Source organism: Squalius cephalus (genome assembly GCF_949319135.1).
Source record: "Squalius cephalus genome assembly, chromosome: 22".
Classification (NCBI taxonomy): Eukaryota; Metazoa; Chordata; class Actinopteri; order Cypriniformes; family Leuciscidae; genus Squalius; species Squalius cephalus.
In genome coordinates, this window is record NC_137143.1 from 13,200,169 (window position 1) to 13,224,405 (window position 24,237).

The window sequence follows — 24,237 nt, forward strand, 5'->3', positions numbered from 1 at the left end:
GGCGTCGCTTTGAATTGGAGGGTGAAGAAAGTGTGTCTTTTGAAGAAGTCTGTGACACTCAGGACGTAACATATGACCCTGCTCAGTCTGTCACCAGTGTGACTGAACCATCAAAGCATTCGTAAGTTTTTGTCTTTATCATGTTGTTTAGCATACATTTATGTGAACTGTATGTTTTACTGACTCGCAAAACTGATTATGTTGAAAAAAAATAAACTACATTAATATTAATTTTAATATTAATTTTCTCTTGTGATAGCATGTACACATCAAAAGCCTCTCATGAAGACACCAAATATATTGGGCCCTATCTTGCACCCAGAGCAATTGACTTTGTACACCGACGCATGTATCATTCCTATTTTGCACCCGCGCAAAGCGGACTTTTCCCTCCACAGACGCACGTCGGTTAACTAAGAAATACACTTGCGCTCCCAGGGGCGGTTCAGCACAAAGAGGAGGCGTGTTCCGGCGCAAACGTTCCCTCATGCTATTTTGCAGGTTTAGAAAACAATTGCGCCACTAACCAGGAAAAAATAGTTTAAAGTCAGTGGCGCGTTGCGCATGTTATTCATATGCTATTTTAAGGACGCATGCTTGGCCATAATCAATGTAGCATGTGCACAACGCGCACTTTGATTCTCTCATCTACACAGAAGCAGCTGTTTTCATTTTTGCCTGTTAATTTGGGTGTGTTTCTCCATCCCCAACGTCCCTGACGAGAACGCCGGTCTCCTCGGGCTGTGAACTGCTCCTGGCACGCGCCTGGCAAATCCGCCGTTATAATAGGAATCCGCTATAGAACAAGCGCGCCTGCTCTTAAAGGGAATGTGAGATGACGCTCTGATTGGTTTATTTCACGTTACGCCCAAACCACACCTATAAATAATGAAGCTACTTCAGACCAACCCCTTTTAGATTTGCGCCGGGCGCAAGAGTCATTTATCCCGCCGGGAAAATAGCAACAGCGCCCAAGACCCGCCCACAAAGTTACTTGCGCTTTGCGCTTGACACTTGCGTTTCAGATCGTTAAAATAGGGCCCATTGTGTTTGAAAACTGTCTTCTTAAACTTTTTGAGACCTGTCCAGTATGTTCAAGAGCCTGCAATATTCAGCCTCGTAGCAATGGGACTTTTTTGGCCATTGATCAACTTTGCCCGCATTGTGAGTACTTCAGACAGTGGAAGAGCCAACCCTGTGTTGGCAGTACCCCTGTTGGTAACCTCCAGCTGTCTGCTTCCCTGTACTTCTCTGGAGCTTCATTCTTCCAGATGAAAAAGGTTTGTGGGGTGTATTTTTTTTTTCCTGTTTAAAATAGTTTAAACGTATAATGCATAATTATTTTTTTTCTTTTGAAGGTATTTGAGTCGATGCATTTGAAGATGTTCAAATACAGAACCTTCAGAAGGCATGCCAGCATGTACCTGGAACCACTAATAATACATAAGTGGAAGAAGGAACAGGTGGATTTAGTGAAGGATCTCTGTGAGGCGGACAAGGTGATAATTGGTGGCGATATGAGAGCTGATTCGCCAGGTAAAGAGTCATGCTTGGTGATGCAAGTTCTTCTGTAGTCTTAATAATTTGTTCCTGTGTAAACTATTTTATAAAATATTATTTGTATTGTGACATTTTAGGCCATTCAGCAAAGTATGGGAGCTACACCACAATGGATCTTCAAAATAACCTCATAATAGACATCCAGCTAGTGCAAGTGAGAAAATGCATAGATCACATCATGTCAATGCACACAAAATTACCAGAAAAAAGTGGCAACAGAGTATGCCTTGCTTGTTTCAAATTAAACAATTTTAAATTATAATTGTATTATAAATTACAATCGCTATTTATAATAAACCTTTTATTCTTCAAAGATGTAGTTGGATATGATTACTGTTTTAAAGGAATGAAATAACTGACTTTCACTGCCCTGATAACTATTTTTTTCACAGAGTAATGAGGTCGGTGGTAGCTACCATATGGAGAAAGAAGGGTTAAAATGAAGCCTGGAATGGCTGGAGGAATGTGGTGTAAGGCTAGACTGCATTGTGACAGACCGACATCCCCAGATTCAAAAGTTTCTGAAAGAACGAAACGTCACACAGTACTATGATGTCTGGCATTTGGAGAAAGGTACGTTTGAGCTTTCTTGTCTTGTGGTTATAACTGTACTTAGTACAGATTCTGAAAAAAACATTTCATGTTAATAAATGGACAGTTTTTTTTACATTACATAAACAATATTTCTTTTTGGTATTACAATTGATTAGGGTTGTCAAAGAAGTTAGAGCAAATTGCCAGAGACAAGGACTGTTCAATAGTGAAAAAGTGGCAGCACAGCATAAGAAACCATCTCTACTGGACTGCAGCATCCTCTACTTCAGGACCAGAGAAGGTAGCCAAGTGGAAGTCCCTCATCAATCACATTCAGGATGTTCACATCCATGATGATCCATTATACCCACAATGTGAACATTCACATTGAGTGTCTAAGGGCAGCAGTAAACGCTTCAAATCTGGTGAGTGCATAATATTTCATATTATTACCATTACCAATCAAAGTGGCTGACTGTTGTTCATCTGTGTGTCCCACAGTGCTAATACTGTTTCCATTATCCTTCACACAAATTCATACATACTACTATTCCAGGTTCAAAACCACTTTACAGAGTCGAAAAGGTGCTGACTAACAACAGAGTCCTCAAAGATGTAGCAAAGCTCAGCCCTCACTTCCAGACCTCATCCTTGGAGGCCTTTCACAGTGTTATTTTACGCTTTGCCCCCAAAAGTGTGGTATTTCCTTTTATTGGAATGCTGTGCAGGTATGCAATGTAAAGTTGTATAGAAGCATCTTATTGACATTTAATGAACCATAAAGTCCTATTATTTCATAATTGTATGTAATACAGGAAGCCTAGCATAAACTATAAAGTAATTTGAAAAGCAGTTATAACATTTCAAATGCTTTGTCATTTCTTATTATTTTACATTTATCTTGAAAAAATAATAACACTGTGTCACTCCTACTTTTTAGTAACTACATGTTTTTTTCCTGCTGTTTTAGGTTGTATTTGGCTGGCATGCATTTCAATGAAAATTCAAACCGTCCAAAGGCTACTACATCATCTGGAAAGCCAATGTACAGACTTTTGTTCCCCAAGGCTAAAAAAGGATTGTACACCACAAAACCAGTGACATCCAACCCAACGTACTGTAAGTTTGAATAGATGTTTTAATTAGTAATTTACCAAAAAAAATAAACTAAATACAATACACACAAAGTGCATAAAACGTCTCGGTTACGTATGTAACCCTCATTCCCTGAGTAGGGAACGGAGACGTTACGTCGGATGACGACGAATGGGGTTTCGCTTAGAAAGCCTATCACCTTCGAGTATATAAAACGAGCCAATGGCAATGAAATGCCATGGGTCTGCGGAATTTGCATAGCGTAACTCCGCCCCACCCTGGGTGTATATAAGGAAGTGCGCTGGCAACATGCAGATATGTCTTCGCTGAGGAGCCGAGACTGAACTCAGGCGTTCCAGCGGTACAGCGGAAGTGGCAGGGAGACGTAACGTCTCCGTTCCCTACTCAGGGAACGAGGGTTACATACGTAACCGAGACGTTCCCTTTCGTAGTCACTCCGAGTTACGTCGGATGACGACGAATGGGGTTCCCAGTCTAATCACTCCACCTCTCGACTGTCTTCCAGTGCCCTGCGTAAGTCTGAGCTCCCTGTCGTGAGACTAGCACGGACGAAGGAGTCCTACTTAACACAGGGATACCAAGGTACACTGGGAAGCATATCTCAGTGGAAATATGCAATTATGCCCAGCCCGAAGGGGGGGACTTAGAATACACATATGACCCCAGGGGGCTGCATATGGAGTATCACTGGGGTGTCCAGCCGCAGGTGGAATCTTTCAACCCCAGGGGTGGCAAGGTGGCTTGTTAAGGGAAAGACACATGCTCAGAGAGGCTTACAGTGGAAATACACATGTGGGGGTCACCCAGACGGGGAACCACGCACATGGAGGCACCTAGCCAAGCGCGAAAGCTGCCGGTGGCATAACTCTTGCATTGATGTCGTCAGTGCTGGAGGAGACTCAGGGCTTATTAGGCTCACCTGAGGAGAATATCGCACGTATCCCGTCCGTGGAGAGGAATGGCGAGCAAGCGAAGACACCTGAGCAGAATCTAGTACCGGCTAGTTGAAGCGAGTACATGAGAAGAAACTGGCTCCACTCGGAGATTGTAGAATCTCGCGAATGTGTTAGGTGTCGCCCAGCCTGCAGCTCTGCAGATGTCTGTTAGCGAGGCGCCATGCGCTAGAGCCCAAGAGGATGCCACACTCCGAGTGGAGTGGGCCGTCACACCAAGGGGGCATGGTCGACCTTGCTGCTAGTATGCCAAAGCAATGGCGTCCACTATCCAGTGAGACAACCTTTGCTTGGAGAGAGCCTTTCCCTTCAGCTTCCCACCATGACAGACAAAGAGCTGATCTGAGGTCCTGAAACACTGCGTTCTGTCGACGTAGGCACGGAGTGCGCGTACTGGACAGAGCAGTGCCAAGGCTGGGTCTGCCTCCTCCAAGGGCAGCGCTTGCAGGTTCACCACCTGGTCTCGAAAGGGAGTGGTGGGAACCTTGGGCACATATCCAGGCCGGGGTCTCAGGATCACGTGAGAGTTAGCCGGTCCGAATTCCAGGCACACTTCGTCAACTGAAAATGCCTGCAGGTCCCCTACCCTCTTGATGGAGGCCAATGCAACCAGGAGCGCTGTCTTCATTGACAGGAACTTAAGCTCCACTGATTGCAGAGGCTCAAAGGGAGCACTCTGCAGGGCAGTTAAAACCATTGAGAGGTCCCAAGAGGGTACGAGGGGAGGACGAGGAGGATTCAGTCTCCTCGCTCCCCTCAGGAACCTGAAGATCAGGTCGTGCTTTCCCAGAGACTTACCATCAACTGCGTCGTGATGTGCGGCAATGGTGGCAACATACACTTTCAGGGTGGAGGGAGACAGCCTTCGCTCCAACCCTTCTTGCAGGAAGGAAAGCACGACACTGATCGGGCATTTCGTGGGTTCTAGATGTTTAGAAGAACACCAGTTGACGAAGAGGTTCCACTTCAACGCATAGGCATGTCTCGTGGACGATGCTCTAGCGGAAGTGATGGTAGCCACCACCGCTGGTGGTAGGGTACTCAAACCTGCCTTGTCCCGTCGAGGAGCCACACGTGGAGGTTCCAAAGATCGGGACGAGGGTGCCATAAGGTGCCTCGTCCCTGAGAAAGCAGGTCCTTCCTCAGAGGAATTGGCCAGGGAGGTGCTGTCACGAGGAGTACTAGTTCTGGGAACCAGGTGCGGTTGTGCCAATACGGGGCAACCAAAATTACCTGCTCCTCGTCCTCCCTGATCTTGCGCAAAGTCTGCGCAAGAAGGCTCACTGGGGGAAACGCATACTTGCGGAGGCCCCGCGGCCAGCTGTGCGCCAGTGCATCTGTGCCGAGCATGCCCTCGGTCAGGGAATAAAACAGGTCACAGTGGGATGAGTCGTGGGAGGCAAACAGGTCTACCTGTGCGTCCCCGAACTGGTCCCAAATCAGCTGGACCATCTGGGGATGGAGTCTCCATTCTCCAGCGAGAGGCCTAAGCCGAGACAGCTCGTCGGCCGCCTGGTTCAGGTCTCCCGGGATAAAAATGGCTCGAAGCGACCTCAGATGCTTCTGACTCCATATGAGGAGGTGGCGGGCGAGTTGCGACATACGGCGGGAGCGTAGACCACCTTGACGGTTGATGTACGCTACTGTCGCGGTATTGTCTGATCGGACTAGTACGTGTTGACCCTTGAGCAACGCACGAAAACGGTGCAGGGCGAGACGTACAGCCAGCAACTCGAGGCAATTGACATGCCAAAGGCGCTGGGGTCCTGTCCAGGAGCCCGCGGCAGCATGTACATTGCACATGGCGCCCCAACCCGTGGTGGAGGCATCTGTTGATACAACAACATGCCTGGAAACTCGTTCTAAGGGAACTCCGGCCCGTAGAAAACTGAGGTTCAACCACGGGGTGAAGGTCTGACGGCAGGTCGGAGTCACTGGAACTCGGAGAGTGCCGTGTTGCCATGCCCACCTCGGGACTCGATCGCGAAGCCAAAGCTGAAGCGGTCTCATATGAAGCAACCCGAGCGGCGTTACTGCGGCTGCGGATGCCATATGCCCCAGGAGCCTCTGAAATAGTTTCAGTGGAACCGCACTCCTGCCTTCGAACTGACGAAGGCAAGTCAGCAGTGATTGCGCGCGCTCGCTCGTAAGCTGCGCGCACATGGCGACCGAGTCGATTTCCATACAGAGAAAAGAGATCCTCTGCACGGGGCAGAGTTTGCTCTTCTCCCAGTTGACCCGAAGGCCCAGACGAGCTAGGTGCCGGAGCACTAAGTCCCTGTGTTCGCAAACCTGGTCTCGAGAGTGAGCTAGGATCAGCCAGTCGTCGAGATAATTCAGGATGCGAACCCCGTGTTCCCGTAGGGGAACAAGGGCTGCCTCGACGACCTTCGTGAAGACGCGAGGAGACAGGGCTAGCCCGAAAGGGAGAACCGCGTACTGGTATGCCTGCCCCTCGAAAGCAAACCGAAGAAACAGTCTGTGTCGAGGAAGAATGGAGACATGGAAGTAGGCGTCCTTCAGGTCGATCGCTGCAAACCAATCCTGCGGCCGCACGCATTCGAAAAGGCGTTTGGCCGTGAGCATCTTGAACGGCAGCCTGTGAAGGGAGCGGTTCAGGACGCGCAGGTCCAGGATAGGTCGTAATCCACCGGATTTCTTCGGTACAATGAAGTAGGGGCTGTAGAAGCCGGACTTCATTTCGGCTGGAGGGACAGTCTCGATCGCACCCTTCGCCAGTAGGGTGGTGACCTCCGCTCTCATGACAGGGGCATTGCCACCAACCATAGTGAAGCAGACTCCCCTGAAGCGGGGAGGAGACCGCGCGAACTGAATCGCGTAGCTGAGCCTGATGGTCCTCGCGACCCAGCGGGACAGTCTGGGAAGCTCTAACCAGGCTCCCAAAAACTGTACCAGGGGGGTCATGCGGACCACAGACGTACCCTCGGTGGTGCAGCGAGGCGGAATGACCGGCCCAGGCGTGGGTGGAATAGCGGCCCGGTGCGGGGGCATGGTCATTAGCCGCGTCCTGCCAGAGGAGGCCAGGGGAGGACCAGCGTCCCACGTGGGCGTGCTCTGGCAGGGGTCTGGCGACAGAGGGGGACGAGAGTGGCGAGGCTCATGGGCGGCGCGCACTGTCATCCGAGAACTCTGTGTGCTCAGAGATGGGAGAGTGAGTTCTTTCTTTAACCACAATAGGGTGCTGCCCGTCGGGGGACGAGCAGCGGGAGTGGGACAACCAAGGATTCTCCCCCAGCACTCCACCGGGGGAAGGAGCGGCCCTGCTACCATCTCCTGAAAAGAACTCAAAGCCATCTCTGAGCAGCCCATCTCAGGAGCGCCATTTTGCCTGGCGTTTAGCGGGGCGCGGGGCGGGAGAGGGTTGTGGCGCCTTCCTGCGGCTTCCTCCACAATGCGGCCCGGAAGCAGCTTGCTGCTGGGGCCGATCGGGAGGGGCGGGAGCCGCAGAAGGGCGCCCTCGGCGGCGAGCAGACTGAGGCACCTGTGCCAGCGGCTGCGCTGCCGGAGCAGCGGGTCGCCGGGGCAGGACGTGTTTTAAAGCCTCAGTCTGCTTCTGGGCAGTCGAGAACTGCTGGGCAAAGTCCTCGACTGCACCGCCGAAGAGGCCAGCCTGGGATATGGGGGTGTCGAGGAACCGGGTCCGCTCGGCCTCCCGCATATCAGCCAGGTTAAGCCACAGATGTCGCTACTGGACCACACAAGTGGACATCACCTGAACCAGCGAGCGTGCGGTCACCTTCGTCGCCCGGAGAGCGAGGTCGGTGGCGGCACGCAACTCATCAAAGAGTGCTGGGTCAGTCCTCCCCTCGTGCATGTCACGCAACAGCTGGGCCTGGTAGACCTGCAGCGTCGCCATGGCATGCAGTGAGGAGGCTGCCAGCCCCGCAGCTCTATAGGTCTTCGCCACGAGGGTGGAGGAGAACCTACAGGCTTTGGAGGGGTGCTTTGGGTCGCCACGGGAAGAAGCACTCTGAGGACACAGTTGCATCGCAACAGAGCGTTCAACCTGGGGAACCCCAGTGTACCCTTTGGCAGCCGCCTGATCGAGAGGAGGCAAGGCGGAGGAGGTCGCCGAGCGATCACGGGAAGACAAGGGTGCCTTCCAGGACCTCGTGACCTCCTCATGCACATCCGGGAAAAAAGGCATTGGGGTCGGGCGCCGACGAGGATCAGCGGCCGCCCCCAAAAACCAATCATCCAGCTGCGAGTGCACTGGACCAGGTGGCGGGGACCACTCAAGACCAATGGCCGCGGCTGCCCGGGAAAGCATGGCCGTCAGCTCGGGATCAGACTCGGGCAATGCTGGGACACCCGAAGGTGGCAGCACAGCCGAATCGTCACTTCCCAAGGACTCCTGCCCACCTTGTGATGCAGCGATCAACATCACATCTTCCTCTGGAGCGCCGAATGAGACCCGCGGCAAGTCAGAGGACTGTACCGCGACTGTACCGCGGGCTCAATCGGAACACTCACGGGTTGCACGGAGGTGTGGAGCGTGAAATAGTCGGCGCTCATTCCACACCGTAACCCTCAGGTCACCCTGGTCGCCAGCCGAAGTACCAGCTCTCGTGGAGCTCGTAGATCGGGGTGCGGATGAGGGGACTCTACCATGAAGGTCATTGAGTCTCGACCGCAACCGTGCGATGGGCATGTTCCCGCAATGGGAACATGACTCATCCACAAACGCTGCCTTAGCGTGCTCAACACCCAGACACACAAGACAGCGATTGTGCCCATCAGAGTCAGAAATGAGAAGACCGCAACCAGAAGTGCACGGGCGAGGCATCTTTAAAAAGACATGCCGCGTGCAAGCTCTTTTAGAAAGGAGATTTCTCCGCAAATGTTGAAGCGACCAGGGAGAGAACACACAAACACTGGCAAATCACTGCACAGATAAGCAGGGAATGTGCACTCGCTGGAACTCGCTGTCACACCAACACTTGGAGAGAGGCTCGTCTCGAAGAGAAGGAGAGATGAATCTCAGGATTGGCTGTGGAGTGAAGTACATCATCTTGGCTCCGAAGCGAAAACATATCTGCATGTTGCCAGCGCACTTCCTTATATACCCCCAGGGTGGGGCGGAGTTACACTATGCAAATTCCGCAGACCCATGGCATTTCATTGCCATTGGCTCGTTTTATATACTCGAAGGTGATAGGCTTTCTAAGCAAAACCCCATTCGTCGTCATCCGACGTAACTCGGAGTGACTACGAAAGGGAACTTAATTTACAGTATTGCAAAAAAAAAATATTCCAGGCTACATCTACAATCTGATGACACTGCTTTTTGAAAAGGTTCTGCCAGATCCTTTTCCCTACATGGAGGAGCTGCATAAAATTACAGTGCCTGACAGTCTATGCACACAGTCTGACAGACCTTCATTGGAGGAGGCCATTGCTGAGCATGTGTCAAGGTTTAGTCAAGGAGCAGTTTGAATCCGACATAGCTGCCTTCCGCATCTGGGAATTTTTGCCGTATACACAGGACAACACATGATGGTATTACAACCCTGATCTTTCTGCCAAGATAGCCCCAGCACCAACTGACAAAGCTTCTGTAAGCCAAATACCTGTAGCGCCTGATGGAAACAGAGAAAAGACATTTAAAATTATACATTCGAAAGGTGTTTTGGAAAGTGTTGTGTGTGTGTGTGTATATATATATATGTCAAAACTATTGTTATTTGAATATACATTTTGTTACATTAAATATTTATAATCCATATTAACATAAAACAATTGTGTATGTCAGTTTTCTTACTGGTGTAACCCTCTGAGTCTCAAAGGACCATAGTCTGCCCTGTAAATGTTATGTGCATTCTGTAACAAATACAAATTTAGGCAAACAGGTTCAAGTCCCGGGTGATGAATCATACAGGTAGGTGGTTAATTCTTCTGACAACCTATTGAGAAGGCTATTGAGTTTACAATTGTAGTCCAACATGTATGACATGTAATACTCAAACATGCAGATTAACATAATTATTATTATTTGTCTTTTATTATGTGCACATACTTCAGGGGTCTCCATGCAGCATTTATGTTCTTGCTCAGTGGGCATTGCACCACAATTGCCACAAGTGCACCTGTGAATGTTTAAAGCAATCATAAATGTATTTGATATGACACCTTTTTATGTAGAATTGTCATTTTAAGGGTATTTACAATATTACTTTTTATCACTGGCTAATATAAACACATTTGTATAAGAGAATCTTGAAAATATGTCGCCTTTCTAGTAGGCCTACATGTGATAGAAAATTAAAAATGTTGCCTTATCAATGCTGCATCTTCAAATATGGCCTGTGCATGCATTTTTGTCCGTGGTACACCCTATCACCATATGGGGTTCCAGCGAGGTCTCAATGAAAACCAGGACATTACAGTTCTTGGTGTCCCTCTGGAAAGTTAACCTGGACCTTAACTCGTCCAGCTTGTTGTCTAATGACTGGACGTTCGCCAGGAGAATGCTCGGGAGAGGAGCACGATTTTTCCGCAGCCGCAGTCGAATCAGGACTCCTCCACGCTTCCCCCGCTTCCTTCGTTTGCGTCGTATTCCAGGTGATTGTACAGGTAAGCACTTCAATGGGTATTCCGGGGAGTTTGCCGAACTAGACGTTCTAGACGATAATGTAAGTTCCAGAGCAGTTTTAATGTCCAGTAGTTGCTGTCTATCATAGGTTAATAAAACACTGTCAGATGTGGCTAGATAAAAACACACTAGTACTACTAAAACAATAAAACGGCAAAGTTGGTTTGGAGCGTGAGAAACGGCAGCCATCCTCAACGGCGCCATCTTAGGTCACATAGAGTGTGTGGACAGGTGTCTTTTATACAGGTAACGAGTTCAAACAGGTGCAGTTAATACAGGTAATGAGTGGAGAACAGGAGGGCTTCTTAAAGAAAAACTAACAGGTCTGTGAGAGCCGGAATTCTTACTGGTTGGTAGGTGATCAAATACTTATGTCATGCAATAAAATGCAAATTAATTATTTAAAAATCATACAATGTGATTTTCTGGATTTTTGTTTTAGATTCCGTCTCTCACAGTTGAAGTGTACCTATGATAAAAATTACAGACCTCTACATGCTTTGTAAGTAGGAAGACCTGCAAAATCGGCAGTGTATCAAATACTTGTTCTCCCCACTGTATGTATAATATGGTAACAATAATGTTTCATAGTTTGGAGTGTCTTGATCGCTTCAGTAAATGTTCTCTGCTCGCACTGTGAGTAGGGTGACCACCCGTCCCGCGTAGCGCGTGCGCGCACAGCGTTTGAAGCCCAATTCATGCGTCCCGTAAATTGAGACCGTGTCACGCATAATCTATGCTTGCTCAAAAAAAAAGTTGGTCGCTCTATATCCTCGAGCCCCAGGCAGCCAAACGAACATTATTTGACATTTCAGCACGCTACTGTTGCCACACCCACCCCTCAGTTGAACTGCTGACTAGGTTGTTGTCAACTTTTTCGTTGTTGTCATGACAGCTTTCGCACGCGCATACCAGACACACTGGGAAGGAACTTTTAGATGCGCGAAAAATGGAGAAAGAGACTGAGTCTGAGAGGCACCGCCATCATCAATTAAAACGAGAAGGTGTGGGTACAAGAAAGACTGGGAAAATGAATATTTGTGGCTGAAAGGTGTTGAGGGGGGATACCGAGAGGGCTTTTTGTGACCTTTGCAAAACGTCCTTCTCAATCGGACATGGAGGGGAATACGATGTCAATCGTATTTTTTTTTAAAATACTTTTTTTTTAACTGTTCCTGTGGTGTTGAGCAACTACAATTCCTGTTAATCCTATAATTTTATATTATAATTTATTTAAAGTGAATACATTGTAATGAAAAATAAATAAAATTAAATAGTAAATCGTAAGTGGAAGTGCATCTGTCAATTCATTGAATGTTCAAAATATTATGAATCTTTATTTGGAAAAAAATACACATTGGTTGACCTATTCATGAGCATACATGAGCAATTACACATGTTTAGGGGAATAGGGCATTATTAATATCATGTAAGGTGGTATGTGCTAGAAATGGGTAAACCAGTGAGTCTGCCCGTGGGGTGGGGGCACCGCCGTGCCAGGCAGTGTCCCACATTGTCCCTAAGAAACATACCCCTTGTCCCCCCTTGGGCTTATTAGCAGGTGGTCACCCTAACTGTGAGTTTGAGTCACTTGCGCTGTGCGTTTGAAAAGCAAAACGCCCCAAACTTAAGGCTTCATGTTTTTACTTACTCCAATCTCATTTCATAACATCATAACGAATGGAAAGATTTGAAGTAATATATGATAATCCATATATTTTTCTCTAGTGTAGTGTCAAAGAAGTGTTCCTTTTTAACGATGTGTAGGCCGCCTGCTATAGGCTATTGTTATTATTATTTTATGCAGCACTACACGTAGCTTATATGGCTACAAGGCACAACAAACCAGAAAAATCTAAAATGTATTCCCAAAATCATGCAGCCCTATAGTTTCTCTTGATATCAGCATGTTCACAGCTGTTTTTTGTTGTTGTTTTTTTTACAGGAATCAGATGCCACTGATGAGTCCTGCTGACTTAAACATTCACATGAGACTCTGTACATGAACATGGTAAAGTGAAAAATCAAACACCTTGGAAATGACAGGTATGTACTATGTTTCAGGAATGGCACAAAGTTATGTGACTGTTCAAGTCTCTGTCTTTAGATCAATGTGTTCAATAATGTGCTTTTTTTGTCATTTGTTGTGTATCTTTGGATTATGTTGTGTTGTAAATAAATCCAAACAATCAAAAAGCCATTCTTTTTTAAATCTCTCCTCATTCTTTGTGCAAGGTTCCTCATAATGATAGGGCCTGATAGCACCTGATAGGGCCATTATCAGGTGTGAAATACATCAATATTCATGATGATTCACGCCTCCTTGCATAAAGCTTTCTTACACAAAACATGTCTTACAAATTTTAAATCAATATATTGTTTTATCTGAATGAGTAGGTAGGATGATTTTCACATAGTTTTGGAGCAAATATTCTAGGCTACGTGATACAATTTTCAAAAGTCTTGTGAATAAATAATCAGTATGGGTTTCATGACCTTATTTCAGTGACAATTTTGTTTTTGTTTTTTCACAAACCACACATAAATGTCATTATCTCAAAAAATACAAACTTTTACATACATGCTGCTGACATATTATTGTAGCAGAGTTTGTGCTGAATACAGTGTAATCAGACTTTAGCCATGAAAATGTCACAAGTAACAGAAATAAGCACAAATGGCAGTGCATGTCAGAACACCTCCAGGGCCCAGAAAACACCTTAGACCCCAGAGGGTTAATAAACAAACTACAGCTGGTCCAAAATGCAGCAGCTAGAGTTCTTATCAGAGCCAGGAAGTATGACCATATTAGCCCGGTTTTATTAGCCAAAATTTTAAAATATTGCTTATCACTTACAAAGCACTAAATGGTTTAGCTCCCCAGTACTTGAGCGAACTCTTAACGCATTATAGTTGTCACGTCTATTGCGATCTCAAAATTCCGGCCAGTTGATAATACCTAGAATATCAGCACCAAACCTTTGGAACAATCTTCCTAACATTGTCCGGGAAGCAGACACACTCTGTCAGTTCAAATCTAGACTAAAAACACACCTGAAGTGTCAACCAGTCCCTCCCCTGTGAAGGCCTCCTTCCCTTTACATCAGTACAGATAAAATGTTGTTGGGATAATTCCGGTTCGCGTGGCTACACAGACGCAACAAAAAAATTCTGTATTATAAATTTTTAAGGCCAGACAATTCGTTTATTGAGGGTTGATTTGTAAAGAAGGACTACTCACATGCACACATATATTCAAACGCGCATACCTTTGGACTGAACACGTAATGGGCATGTGCGTGACATCGTTTGCTTTTTGAGGTTTGCACAGAGATAACGGACAATCGTCTGCACTTTCTAACCTATTTCAGTGAGTTTGTTCTCGAGACACCAGGCACTGTTGTTGTGCAGATGGGCGGCCGGAGTGCGTTAGGTTTTTCCTGTTAGAATGGAGTTGTGTTAGCGCCCCCTAAATTAATAACTAACGATCTTCGCAACGGAAGTGAATCAATCAATCAAAACTAACTTTAGCTGGACAATAACTTTATCCTAGAGCTGTTGTAAAGCCTAAACAATCTGTTACAGTAATTTCCTATTATCACTGTAAAGCTGCTTTGAAACAATCCATATTGTTAAAAGCGCTATATAAATGAAGGTGACTTGACAGTCTTTTTGTCAGATTTTCAAATACTTTTTTGCTTTAAATTAAGGTTTGTAATGCTGTCATTCAACAACCTTGTAGTTAGTTAGTTTGGTTCATGGCTTACAACTCTCAGGACTTCTCTAAAAGTCTCTATGGGAAACATACTTCCGGAACCAAGGCCGTTTGTTTGTTTTAAAACTTTTTTTTTTCACAGATATAAAAGAGTGGTGACACCAAAGCGTGCAGGCACTGCTGTGGTGGTGTGCTGGATGGTGGCCATCGTAGTCGGCCTGACGCCCATGTTGGGATGGAACAATCTGGAGAAGCTACAACAGACCAACGGCACTATAGGAGCTGACCTTCTCGTAACCTGTGAGTTTGAGAATGTCATCAGTATGGAGTACATGGTCTATTTCAACTTCTTCGGCTGGGTGCTGCCACCACTCGTCCTCATGTTGCTCATCTACACTGAGATCTTCTACATAATCCACAAGCAGCTAAACAAGAAGGTCACTGCCAACCAGACCGACCCCACTCGATATTACGGGAAAGAACTAAAGCTGGCAAAATCTCTTGCACTGGTGCTCTTCTTGTTTGCTGTTAGCTGGTTGCCATTGCATATCCTGAATTGCATCACTCTCTTCTGTCCTAGTTGTGAAAATTCCACATGCCTTCTCTATGTGGCTATCTTGCTCAGTCATGGTAACTCCGCTGTCAATCCCATTGTTTACGCATTCCGCATTACAAAATTCCGGAATGCCTTCATTAAGATCTGGAAACAGTATGTATGCTGCACGGAGCATCCACCTGTGGATGATCGGCCCAGCTTTCGTATAGATAGCAAAGAGAGAAGACTGCAACACAATGATATCTGATGCTACGCTCAACAGGTCTCCTCTATTTTAATCACTTTTTAAAACATGACAGTTGATGATGAATTTTGAAGGGAAATGCAGTAGGGGATGTATGCTGTGAGTTGTGAGAACACATCTGCCACAAAAATGACAATCAGACATTATTGGAATTTTTTTCTTGAAAGCTAAGTTACTTGGTGCATATAATTAATTGCATCATTACTGATTAATCATTAAATAGATGAAAATGGTCAGTTTTAGAGATATAGCCACACAGTATAACTGACATTAAAATCTGTAGGAATCTTTATTTGATTATGATTTCCTTTTGTGCTGGGGCTCATTTTAATGTGGCTATCACATAAAGGGCTTTATATAATGAGCGCAAAATTGCAAACTAAGTGTCTATGTATACAAGTACAATTAACTATATATAAGTATAACAGCATCTGAAGACTTTGAGGAAGGATGATGAGAATGTGATATGATGCCATTTTATATGCCAGAGAATTCATATTTTGAAAAGAATGGGATACGGTAGAGTCATGTATCATTTGCTGCTATTCAAGGTGAGCGCAAGTTGTAGCCAGCTAAGCCCACTTTTTCCTCAAAGGTATAATTTCTAAAAAAAAATATTAAATCTGCCACAATTTACTCACCCTCATGTCATTCCAAACCTGTTTGACTTTCTTTCACAAAAAGGAGATGTTTAAAAAAATGTCTATACAATAAAAGTCAGTGTGGTCCAATGTTGTTTTGGACCCCATTGAATTTCATTCAAAACAGCTGAAACATTCATTAAAATATTTTTGTTTAGCAGAAGAAAGTCATACAGGTCAGAAACAACATAATGACATTCCTATTTTTCCCTATGTGTTTTTATTGCTCTTAGGGCAAAAAAACAACAACAACAACAATATTTGAACCTTTTTGACACATTTTCAGATGTCCACTTGAGTGGACAATATGCATTTTTGGTTTTAAATGACGATATACTGTATTAAGCATAATACAGTAATACTGTGTGTATTTAACAAATCAATGGAAAAAAATAATAATCACGTGAAACATAAAAATACAATACAGCTTAAATTTTTGCAAACACAGTTGAGTTTGTTCCTGTTTGACCAGCTGATGCAGAAGAACTTCCAAGTTAAACGTTGCATGTCTTTGATATTAGAACATGAGGATTTTATTCCATCAAAGTTCTGGTGGAGGTACAACTCTGTGGAAACCCAACTCTGACTATGTATAAAATGCTCATGCTCCCTTCAGTCTACCAGAGTATGTCGATTATTAGCTATTAGCTGATTATCTTCAGATTACTTTTTTGATGTGACAAGTAAATTAACACATGCATAATCACTTTTTTTTTTTACTGCAAATTACATTCTTAAAACACAAATACATTTATTTGCCACCAAAAAAAGTTACTGCTGATCAAGTATTTTCAAGAACAAGTCACAGTAATAGTATGAATTGTAGCTGAAATATAGCTAGTGATGCATGCTGTCCAATTTAGTGGACAGATGATTAATACGAATTTCCTCCCAATCTAAAATCTATACTTTTGTAATAATTTTAAATAATTTAACAATATGTGACTCCTTAGATGTTCCAACATTTTATTTTTACATGCAATCTTGTTTGTCCAGGTTTTTTTTTTTTTGTGTGTGTGTGTGTGTAGATATTTCTAATTAAATTAAGTAGTTTGCCATATTAATATTAATCTCTACAGGTGTAACACAACCACTGGAAAGTGATTCATTTTCATATTTGTTTTTATGAGAATGCCACATTTTTTATGGGGAAAAAAAGAAAGGAAGCCTTCAATTTCACTGCGTGATGTTGAAATTAATTTGTAAAAACTGTAGGCAGTTTGCATTTAATATATTAGATTGCTCAAAATCGTAGAGCTTGAGAAGAGATGAGAAAAGATACACAAGAATGAACCATGAATAAATCTAGATTAAATGATACTGCCGGGGGTCTGATGTGTGTGTGTGTTTTTATTTTTTTATAGGTGTTTTTTTAACTTAAATTATAACAACTTGATTATGAAACAGTCATGCTCTTAACAGACCCTGATTTTGACTCAGTCAACACCCTTGAAAATAGGAGGTTGTTTGACTCTGATAAATGGTCTTACCTTTACAGAATAAAAAGGTCTGGTCAATCTCAGAATTTACACGATTCTTGCGTGGTGCTTCCTGAAGTTCCTGCAAAACTACTCCCCAACTTCCTGGGTAGATCCAGAGTTAAAAGCTTATGGGATGACCTGTGTTTCAGCTTAAAGCTACACTGTGTGATTTTTACCCCCATCTAGTGGTGAAATTGTATATGACTACCCAGTGAATATTAGTTTCTGTTCCTCTCAATTCCGAGGGCGTTTTAACTCCTACGGTGGCCGTATTATTCCAAGATTAACATGGCTTATAATAAACAACACGTCTAAAATGAATAAAATTACAGGACAGATGTCAAGAGGTAAACGTCACCCTTGGAATCGGCTATCCCAGCATAATCAGATTAGGCTAACGTTACAATGTGTACAAAGTAAAAGCAATTAAAAATAACTAAAATTTACAGTGTCCTTTTTTTTTTATATAACTTAAAAATTGCGCCTTTAAAACTATTCATCACCTGTGATCCGTCGCAGCACAGATTTATGTTACAAGGTAAACAATACTTTTTAACCATTGACGCGAGGATGAAGTTATACTAGAGGTCGATCTGGCGTTATGCACAACCATGCTATGGTTAGACAAGCAACTATAAAACTTTGAATTTACACAAATTAATTACATCAGGCTGAATTACCTGTCGAGAAGAAAGCAGGCAACCTCGGCGTCCGTTTTAAAATCTTTTCTCCTCATGAGCTCTTTCCATCTGGGAAAAGTTACTCCAATATTGACTATGGTCTTGCTGATTTGTCTGTCGCGTTGACGTTTTAATTCTCTCTTTCAAATGTGAGTACGCACGCACGCACACACACACACCACACTATCTTTCAAATCTGCCAGCACTCGCGAGCTCGCGAGTAATCTCCCCCTCGCATTCGTCACGGTGTCACTGAGTGAAAAACGCAAAAGGCGAAGCTTGAATTTACAGGCATGACATGTCCCTCTTTGGCTAATGTAGTTTCAAGATGGAGGGGCAACATGGCGACCGGCATTCGAACCCCTCACCCGTATGTACTTTCAATGGCAGATTATAAACTTAAGAGAATACTTTATTACTTGAAAGAAGTAAATATACATTAATGAGCACATATATTTTTGAAAGAACTAAGTGTTTTTTGCTAAGAATCAACTAAAAAAGTTACACAGTGTAGCTTTAAACAGTATTCAGACTTGTCAGCTGACCTCTGTTTCCACGGGCTTCTTAGTGTGTGCCAACTGACTTGAAGAATTATTATATATTTATTTTTTTAAGTTAATGCTTGAGGGCATAAACACTCCGGATTCATCTTAGTATTCAGTTCAAAATGACTCACAAGCTGCTATCTAGATCAGTTGAGCGTCTTAATCTAATTCTATGCAGCTTTAACCTACCTGTAATAACGCACTTTGGGGAATTTACAAATAGTGTTGGGTCAAGTCAAGTCATCTTCATTTATATAGCACTTTTAACAATGTAGATTGTTCCAAATCGGCTTTACAGTGATAATAGTAAATAGTGGAATAGTCATTGGGAATAGTAATCAGATAAGGATATTATCACAGCTTCCTCTTCATTTTGTCAACAGACAACAGCATGCTTTTATTTGGCCTAAATCATACAAATGCTATTCTTTTTCCTCAAATTACAGTTGTGAATTACTCTCCATAGTTTGAACAGCAGTCATTAGATGGTAAGTCAGTACTGTGGTGCCCTCTGGTGATGGTATGACAAAAGAGCAGAGGGATGTGTGGCAAATTGTAATTCTATGGCAACTAAGAGAAATAAATAACTTAATTTTTATTCGAGTAAAGAGAATTCCGTGGTGTGGTGCAAACAACAAAATAATGTCTCACCATGTCCACCCAATGTTTATTTTAACTCTAGTGAACATGTCACTTGTAATGTTTACCACAACACACATGTCCCTATGAGACTGATATATTTGTTGAACATGCTTCACTTTAAAGGACATTAAATAACATTCCAGTTTTAGTCCACATACAGTACACACAACGGTGAATTACATAAGTGATTATTACAATTAAGAATCTGACTATATTTTAAGACACATAAGTCTATTATACAAGTCTTTTTTTAAAAGCATAATTGTTTGAGAATCCCTGCATTAAAGGGGTGGTAAAATGCCCTTTTCACAAAATGTAAAATAAGTCTCTGATGTCCCCAGAGTGTGTGTATGAAGTTTTAGCACAAAATACCCGACAGATATTTTTATATAGCATGTTAAATTTGTCACTTTTTGAGGGTTTGCAAAAACGCACCGTTTTGTGCCTGGCCCTTTAAATGCAAATGAGCTGCTGCAGAGGGCGGGGTTTCAAGAGCTCATGTGTGTTAAAGGAATAGTTCACTTTAAAATGAAAATTCTGTCATCATATACTCACCCTCATGTTGTTTCAAACCTGTATGAATTTCTTTCTTCTGCTGAACAGAAGGAAGATATTTAGAAGAATGTCAGTAATGTCAGTTTCTGGGTCCCATTGACTTCCATAGTAGGAAAAAATATATACTATGGAAGTCAATGGGACCCAGAAACTGCCTGGTTACTGACATTCTTCTAAATATCTTCCTTTCTGTTCAGCAGAAGAAAGAAATTCATACAGGTTTGAAACAACATGAGGGTGAGTATATGATGACAGAATTTTCATTTTAAAGTGAACTATTCCTTTAACAGCTGCAATTACCTAACGCAGACACACTAAAATGACAGAAACTGTTCTGCCTTTAATGTTAAAATGGAGTCAGACAAAGATGGAGAGACTCAAGAAGAAGTGACAACATGTAGAATGCAACAGGACGTCTCTGTCTTGAATTAGCATATTCTGTCATGGTAATCTATAAATCACTCATATAGGAACTGTTGTGAGATGCACACAGATTGACTTTCTATTGCATGTGAAAAGACTGATGCTAAAGTTTGAGCCGACTCACAAATGTACTCTTATACAACAACTTTTCCTCTTCTCAACATGGACTGCGTGTTCCCGGGGGCGGGGTTTATGTAAATTTTAGGGTTAGTGATGTCACTAACCCTGGAGGAATGTTGTGTAGTCTCTACCAGCCGTTTGTTGTAGTCCTTTTCTTTAAAGGCAAATATCTCCCTTTGCTTTGAACTTTGAGGGTTGTAACTTTGCAGATGTTGTTTATGCTCAAACAGCAGGGGCGTAGCCATCATTTCAAAAGTGAGGGGGACAGAATGCCAAGCGTTATACCAGATTTTTTTTTTTTGCACACCTTTGTTGACAGGTTTTTGCTTAATTGGCTTAATATGCTATTTATGTTTAAAGCAATAAAACAGAAAGAAAGAAAGCAGGGGCATTTCTAGGATTTTCATTTTAGGGGGGCTCAGCCCCCAATGAGGGTATGATGTTAAAAAAATGTTTCGTTTATGATCTAATGCTCATTATTAACTAGTTTCATTCATTCATCCAGTAACATGCATATGGCAGGGTTTTATAGTCACTGAGGTCCCAAATGTGAGGTATTTAGGGGGGTTCGGGGGCATGCTCCCCCGAGAAATTTTTTATTTCTCTTATCTACATATGTGCATTTTAAGATGTTTTGAAGGCCAAACAAATTGGATAACAATAGCTTAAGCATGGTGCTGAAGCACCCCTAAAAAGGGGCTAGCCTTGCCCATGAAAGAAAGAAAGAAATACAGATGTTCTGTACTTTATACTGCACATAGCCTAGTATTGTATATTGTACAATATTGTTTATGTTTACATATTTCAAATCGTTTTTTGTGTAGGCTACGTCAAACTTCAAGCTTTTAAAACTACTTCAAACTTTCAGGTTAGGCTTTTTCAAGACAACTTATAGTTTGTCTACAAAAAATTGTATCTAACAATTGTAAAGTGTTACCGAATTATATATGGTAAACATCATGTAGGCTACGTTACAACGCTGCCTGATTCAAGCAGATATAGTGGCTGTTAATGCATGAAAATCCAAATTCAGCATTAACAATCACCATCTTTATTCTAATTTGAAGGGCGTTGATTACATATCTGTGAAAATAAAAGACATTACGAATAAAAAAAGACTGAAAATAAGCGCACGTTTGTGCGGGTACTAGAGAATATTTTCAATTTCCAACAAAACTTGTTAATTATTCAGCTCGAGAAATAGGCAGAGTTATTCATCAATGTGCAACACAATTCGGATACCACATGACAACTTACAGTGATTTTTCGGGAAAAGGGAGTGAAGAGTTTTTTGCCGTTTTGAAGTTTGAACTCATTGCGACCTCTATGAAAATGATGGATCCAGCGCGGGTGCGAGCATGGGCGTGTCGTGACGCAAGAGCGACTGATTACCATGGAAACTCATCTTGACTCTTTGAATTTTAAATCAGGATGTATACACATTGGACCGCGAAAACCTCAACTTGTCGTGAAAACACTTGTCCTATACGAAAAACTGCGGGGGACGAATTTACATTTTATAAAAAGTGGGGGGGACATGTCCCCCGCGTCCCCCGCGTAATCTACGCCCATGTCAAACAGCAACATTACACACTAACTAAAGTTAGAAAAGTGAAATCATAATCAACCACCCCTTTAATTGAAATAATCACACACAACTACCAGTATCAGAGTTAAAATTTAAACAGTAAAAAACAAACAAACAACAAAAAACACTAAAATTCTTCTTCCTTTTGCTGGTTGTGATTGTCTATAAAGAGCACATTGGCACCTGTGTGACATTTACAGTTACTTCCTGTATTACTATTTAAAACTCCATAGAAATGTTTCAGAGTTTTTGAGCTTTAATCTCAAAAAGTGCTGTTCTTGGAGATAGAGACCTGTGGAGAAAAACAACAACATTAGGCATATTGTCTCTTCAACAATAGCAAAATGGACCATTTAGACCAAAAGCAAAATAGACGTGTAGAAGACCTGTTTTCTGGGCAGAGCCTACCTGGTGGCAGAAAATTGTGAAAATTTTGTCAAATTTCATATTTTTTCACAAATCGATGCTATTGGTCAGTCCCCAAGTGGGTCTGTTATTTTTTTTACAAATTATTAACCAATCTAAAGTGTTGAAAATAGCTTGAGAGCAAATCTCTTAACTCCATTGGACACTTCAGGATTGAAAGTCGCAACGATTAAGAAATCCTCGTCGAGCAACACGTAAAGCAAGCCTTAACTCTGATTTTATCTGTGTTAAACTATGATATCAATTATTGATGTATTTTAAATGTCTACTTATTACTAGGCTTATTATTACTAGGCTTATTATACATGTGCATTGAAGTTTTAAAATGTATCTAATATAATACTTGAATTGAATTAAATGTTTTGGATACCAGCATTAAATTATTGTTTTTATTATTATTTTACTGACTCGAAGCTGGCACTGTGCATGTAAAATACCCCAAGTAGCAAGGTTTTCATTTATGGGAGAAAAAAGGGCTGTCTAAGTTACTGGCGCCAAGTAAGCCTATCTTTGGATAACTCTGTATGTTTTTTTAGACAATAACGAGTGAAAATAGTTAGGTTAGATACATTTGAGTAGGCCTGTTTTGTTAAAAATCGATAGCTATAATGTTTCGGTGCAGAAGGAAGCCCATGAGCCACGAAGGTAAGTTTGCATGCAGATTAGGCTAATTTCAGCCTATTAGACAGCCTAACGTTAGTCACCTCATCATTTTTTGTTCTGCTTCACTTAGCTCTTAAACCTTTAAAATGGAGTTTAGAAAGATGTATGTAACCACAGTCGTTAGCTTTGGTTAACTATAGAAGCCTTTTCTCTTGTCAAAAGGCCCAACGCGACCGCAGACTTTGATGAACACTGCTGGCAGCAGCGACGTCTGTGTCCGTACCATTCTTATCAATGACAGCGTAACCTCGTATCTCCCTGCTCCCAAGTCATAAATCTCGTATCTCCGATTAAACATGATTTTGGGGAAATGTTGTGTTAATGTTGGAACACAACAATATATGATAGCAATATAAGGTATAATACCAACTTTAACGATACAATGTTTAATAACTCAAAAAATATGCTGTTTTTTTAATTTCCTGAAAAAATAAATAATATAACATAATATTTACTGCTGGAAACATTTCCGGTTAATTTGTGTCGATTGCAAGTGACGTCACAGGCAGAGGAAGTGCTGGTGTCTGAGAGTGCAGGTCTGAGAGTGCAAGTCTGAGAGTGCAAGTGCAAGTGCAAGTCTGCAGCCAGACGCTATTGGAAAATGACAGTTCTGTAGTAGCAGTCTAGCTAGGGGTGGAACGGTACATGTATTCGTATTGAACCGAAACGGTACGGGCGTCACGGTTCGGTGCATGAATATACACGGAGAATACACGGTATAAAAATAAATAAAACTTGCGTGCAAATTAATTAATGTAATGCGGAACTACTGTTAGATACGTGGATTCTTTAGGGACACCTAATCTGTAGCCCCGCCTTAGCTCTGAAGCTCCGTGGCTATAATGAACAGGCTGCGATGTCAAGATTGCATCGCTGGAATATGTTGTGTGTGTGTGTGTGTGTGTGTGAGAGAGAGAGAGAGACACGGGCGCGATCGAACAGTGGAAACATAAAAACATACTTCGTCATTTTGTTCATACAGAACATCATTCAAACTGTAAAGTGTTTACTTATATTTGTGTACACTCGCAATAAAACACAACATTGTGCTTTTGTCAAACTGTAAACTCTTGTCAAACTGTAACCTACAACTGTCACCCAACCAAATTCACTCACACACACACACACACACACACACACAAGCAAAAAAATATTTATCCAACCCCATTTAAAACTACGCAG

General features: G+C 42.9%; 2 protein-coding genes across 3 annotated transcripts in view; both read left to right on the forward strand.

Annotated features, from left to right (window-relative positions):
* The window catches only part of LOC307150360 (adenosine receptor A1), a 75,995-nt gene extending 58,745 nt beyond the window's left edge, over positions 1-17,250 (forward strand). The window contains exon 2 of the mRNA XM_079857529.1: positions 14,634-17,250. Within this exon, the coding sequence (XP_079713655.1) occupies positions 14,634-15,294 (661 nt within the window). The 3' untranslated portion in view covers positions 15,295-17,250. The remainder of the gene's footprint in view (positions 1-14,633) is intronic.
* On the forward strand, positions 514-9,916 carry LOC307150366 (uncharacterized protein). 2 transcript variants are annotated; one of them, XM_079857543.1, is made up of 8 exons: positions 514-1,280; positions 1,359-1,536; positions 1,638-1,714; positions 1,953-2,133; positions 2,271-2,519; positions 2,651-2,822; positions 3,065-3,213; positions 9,480-9,916. In XM_079857543.1, the coding sequence occupies exons 1-4, from the start codon at positions 1,272-1,274 to the stop codon at positions 2,001-2,003; spliced, it is 315 nt and encodes a 104-aa protein (XP_079713669.1). In that variant the 5' UTR covers positions 514-1,271; the 3' UTR covers positions 2,004-2,133; positions 2,271-2,519; positions 2,651-2,822; positions 3,065-3,213; positions 9,480-9,916. The 2 variants fall into 2 exon arrangements, with proteins under 2 accessions (XP_079713669.1, XP_079713668.1); XM_079857542.1 differs by having other exon boundaries at positions 1,076-1,280; positions 9,442-9,852.
* Positions 17,251-24,237: the final 6,987 nt, after the last annotated feature.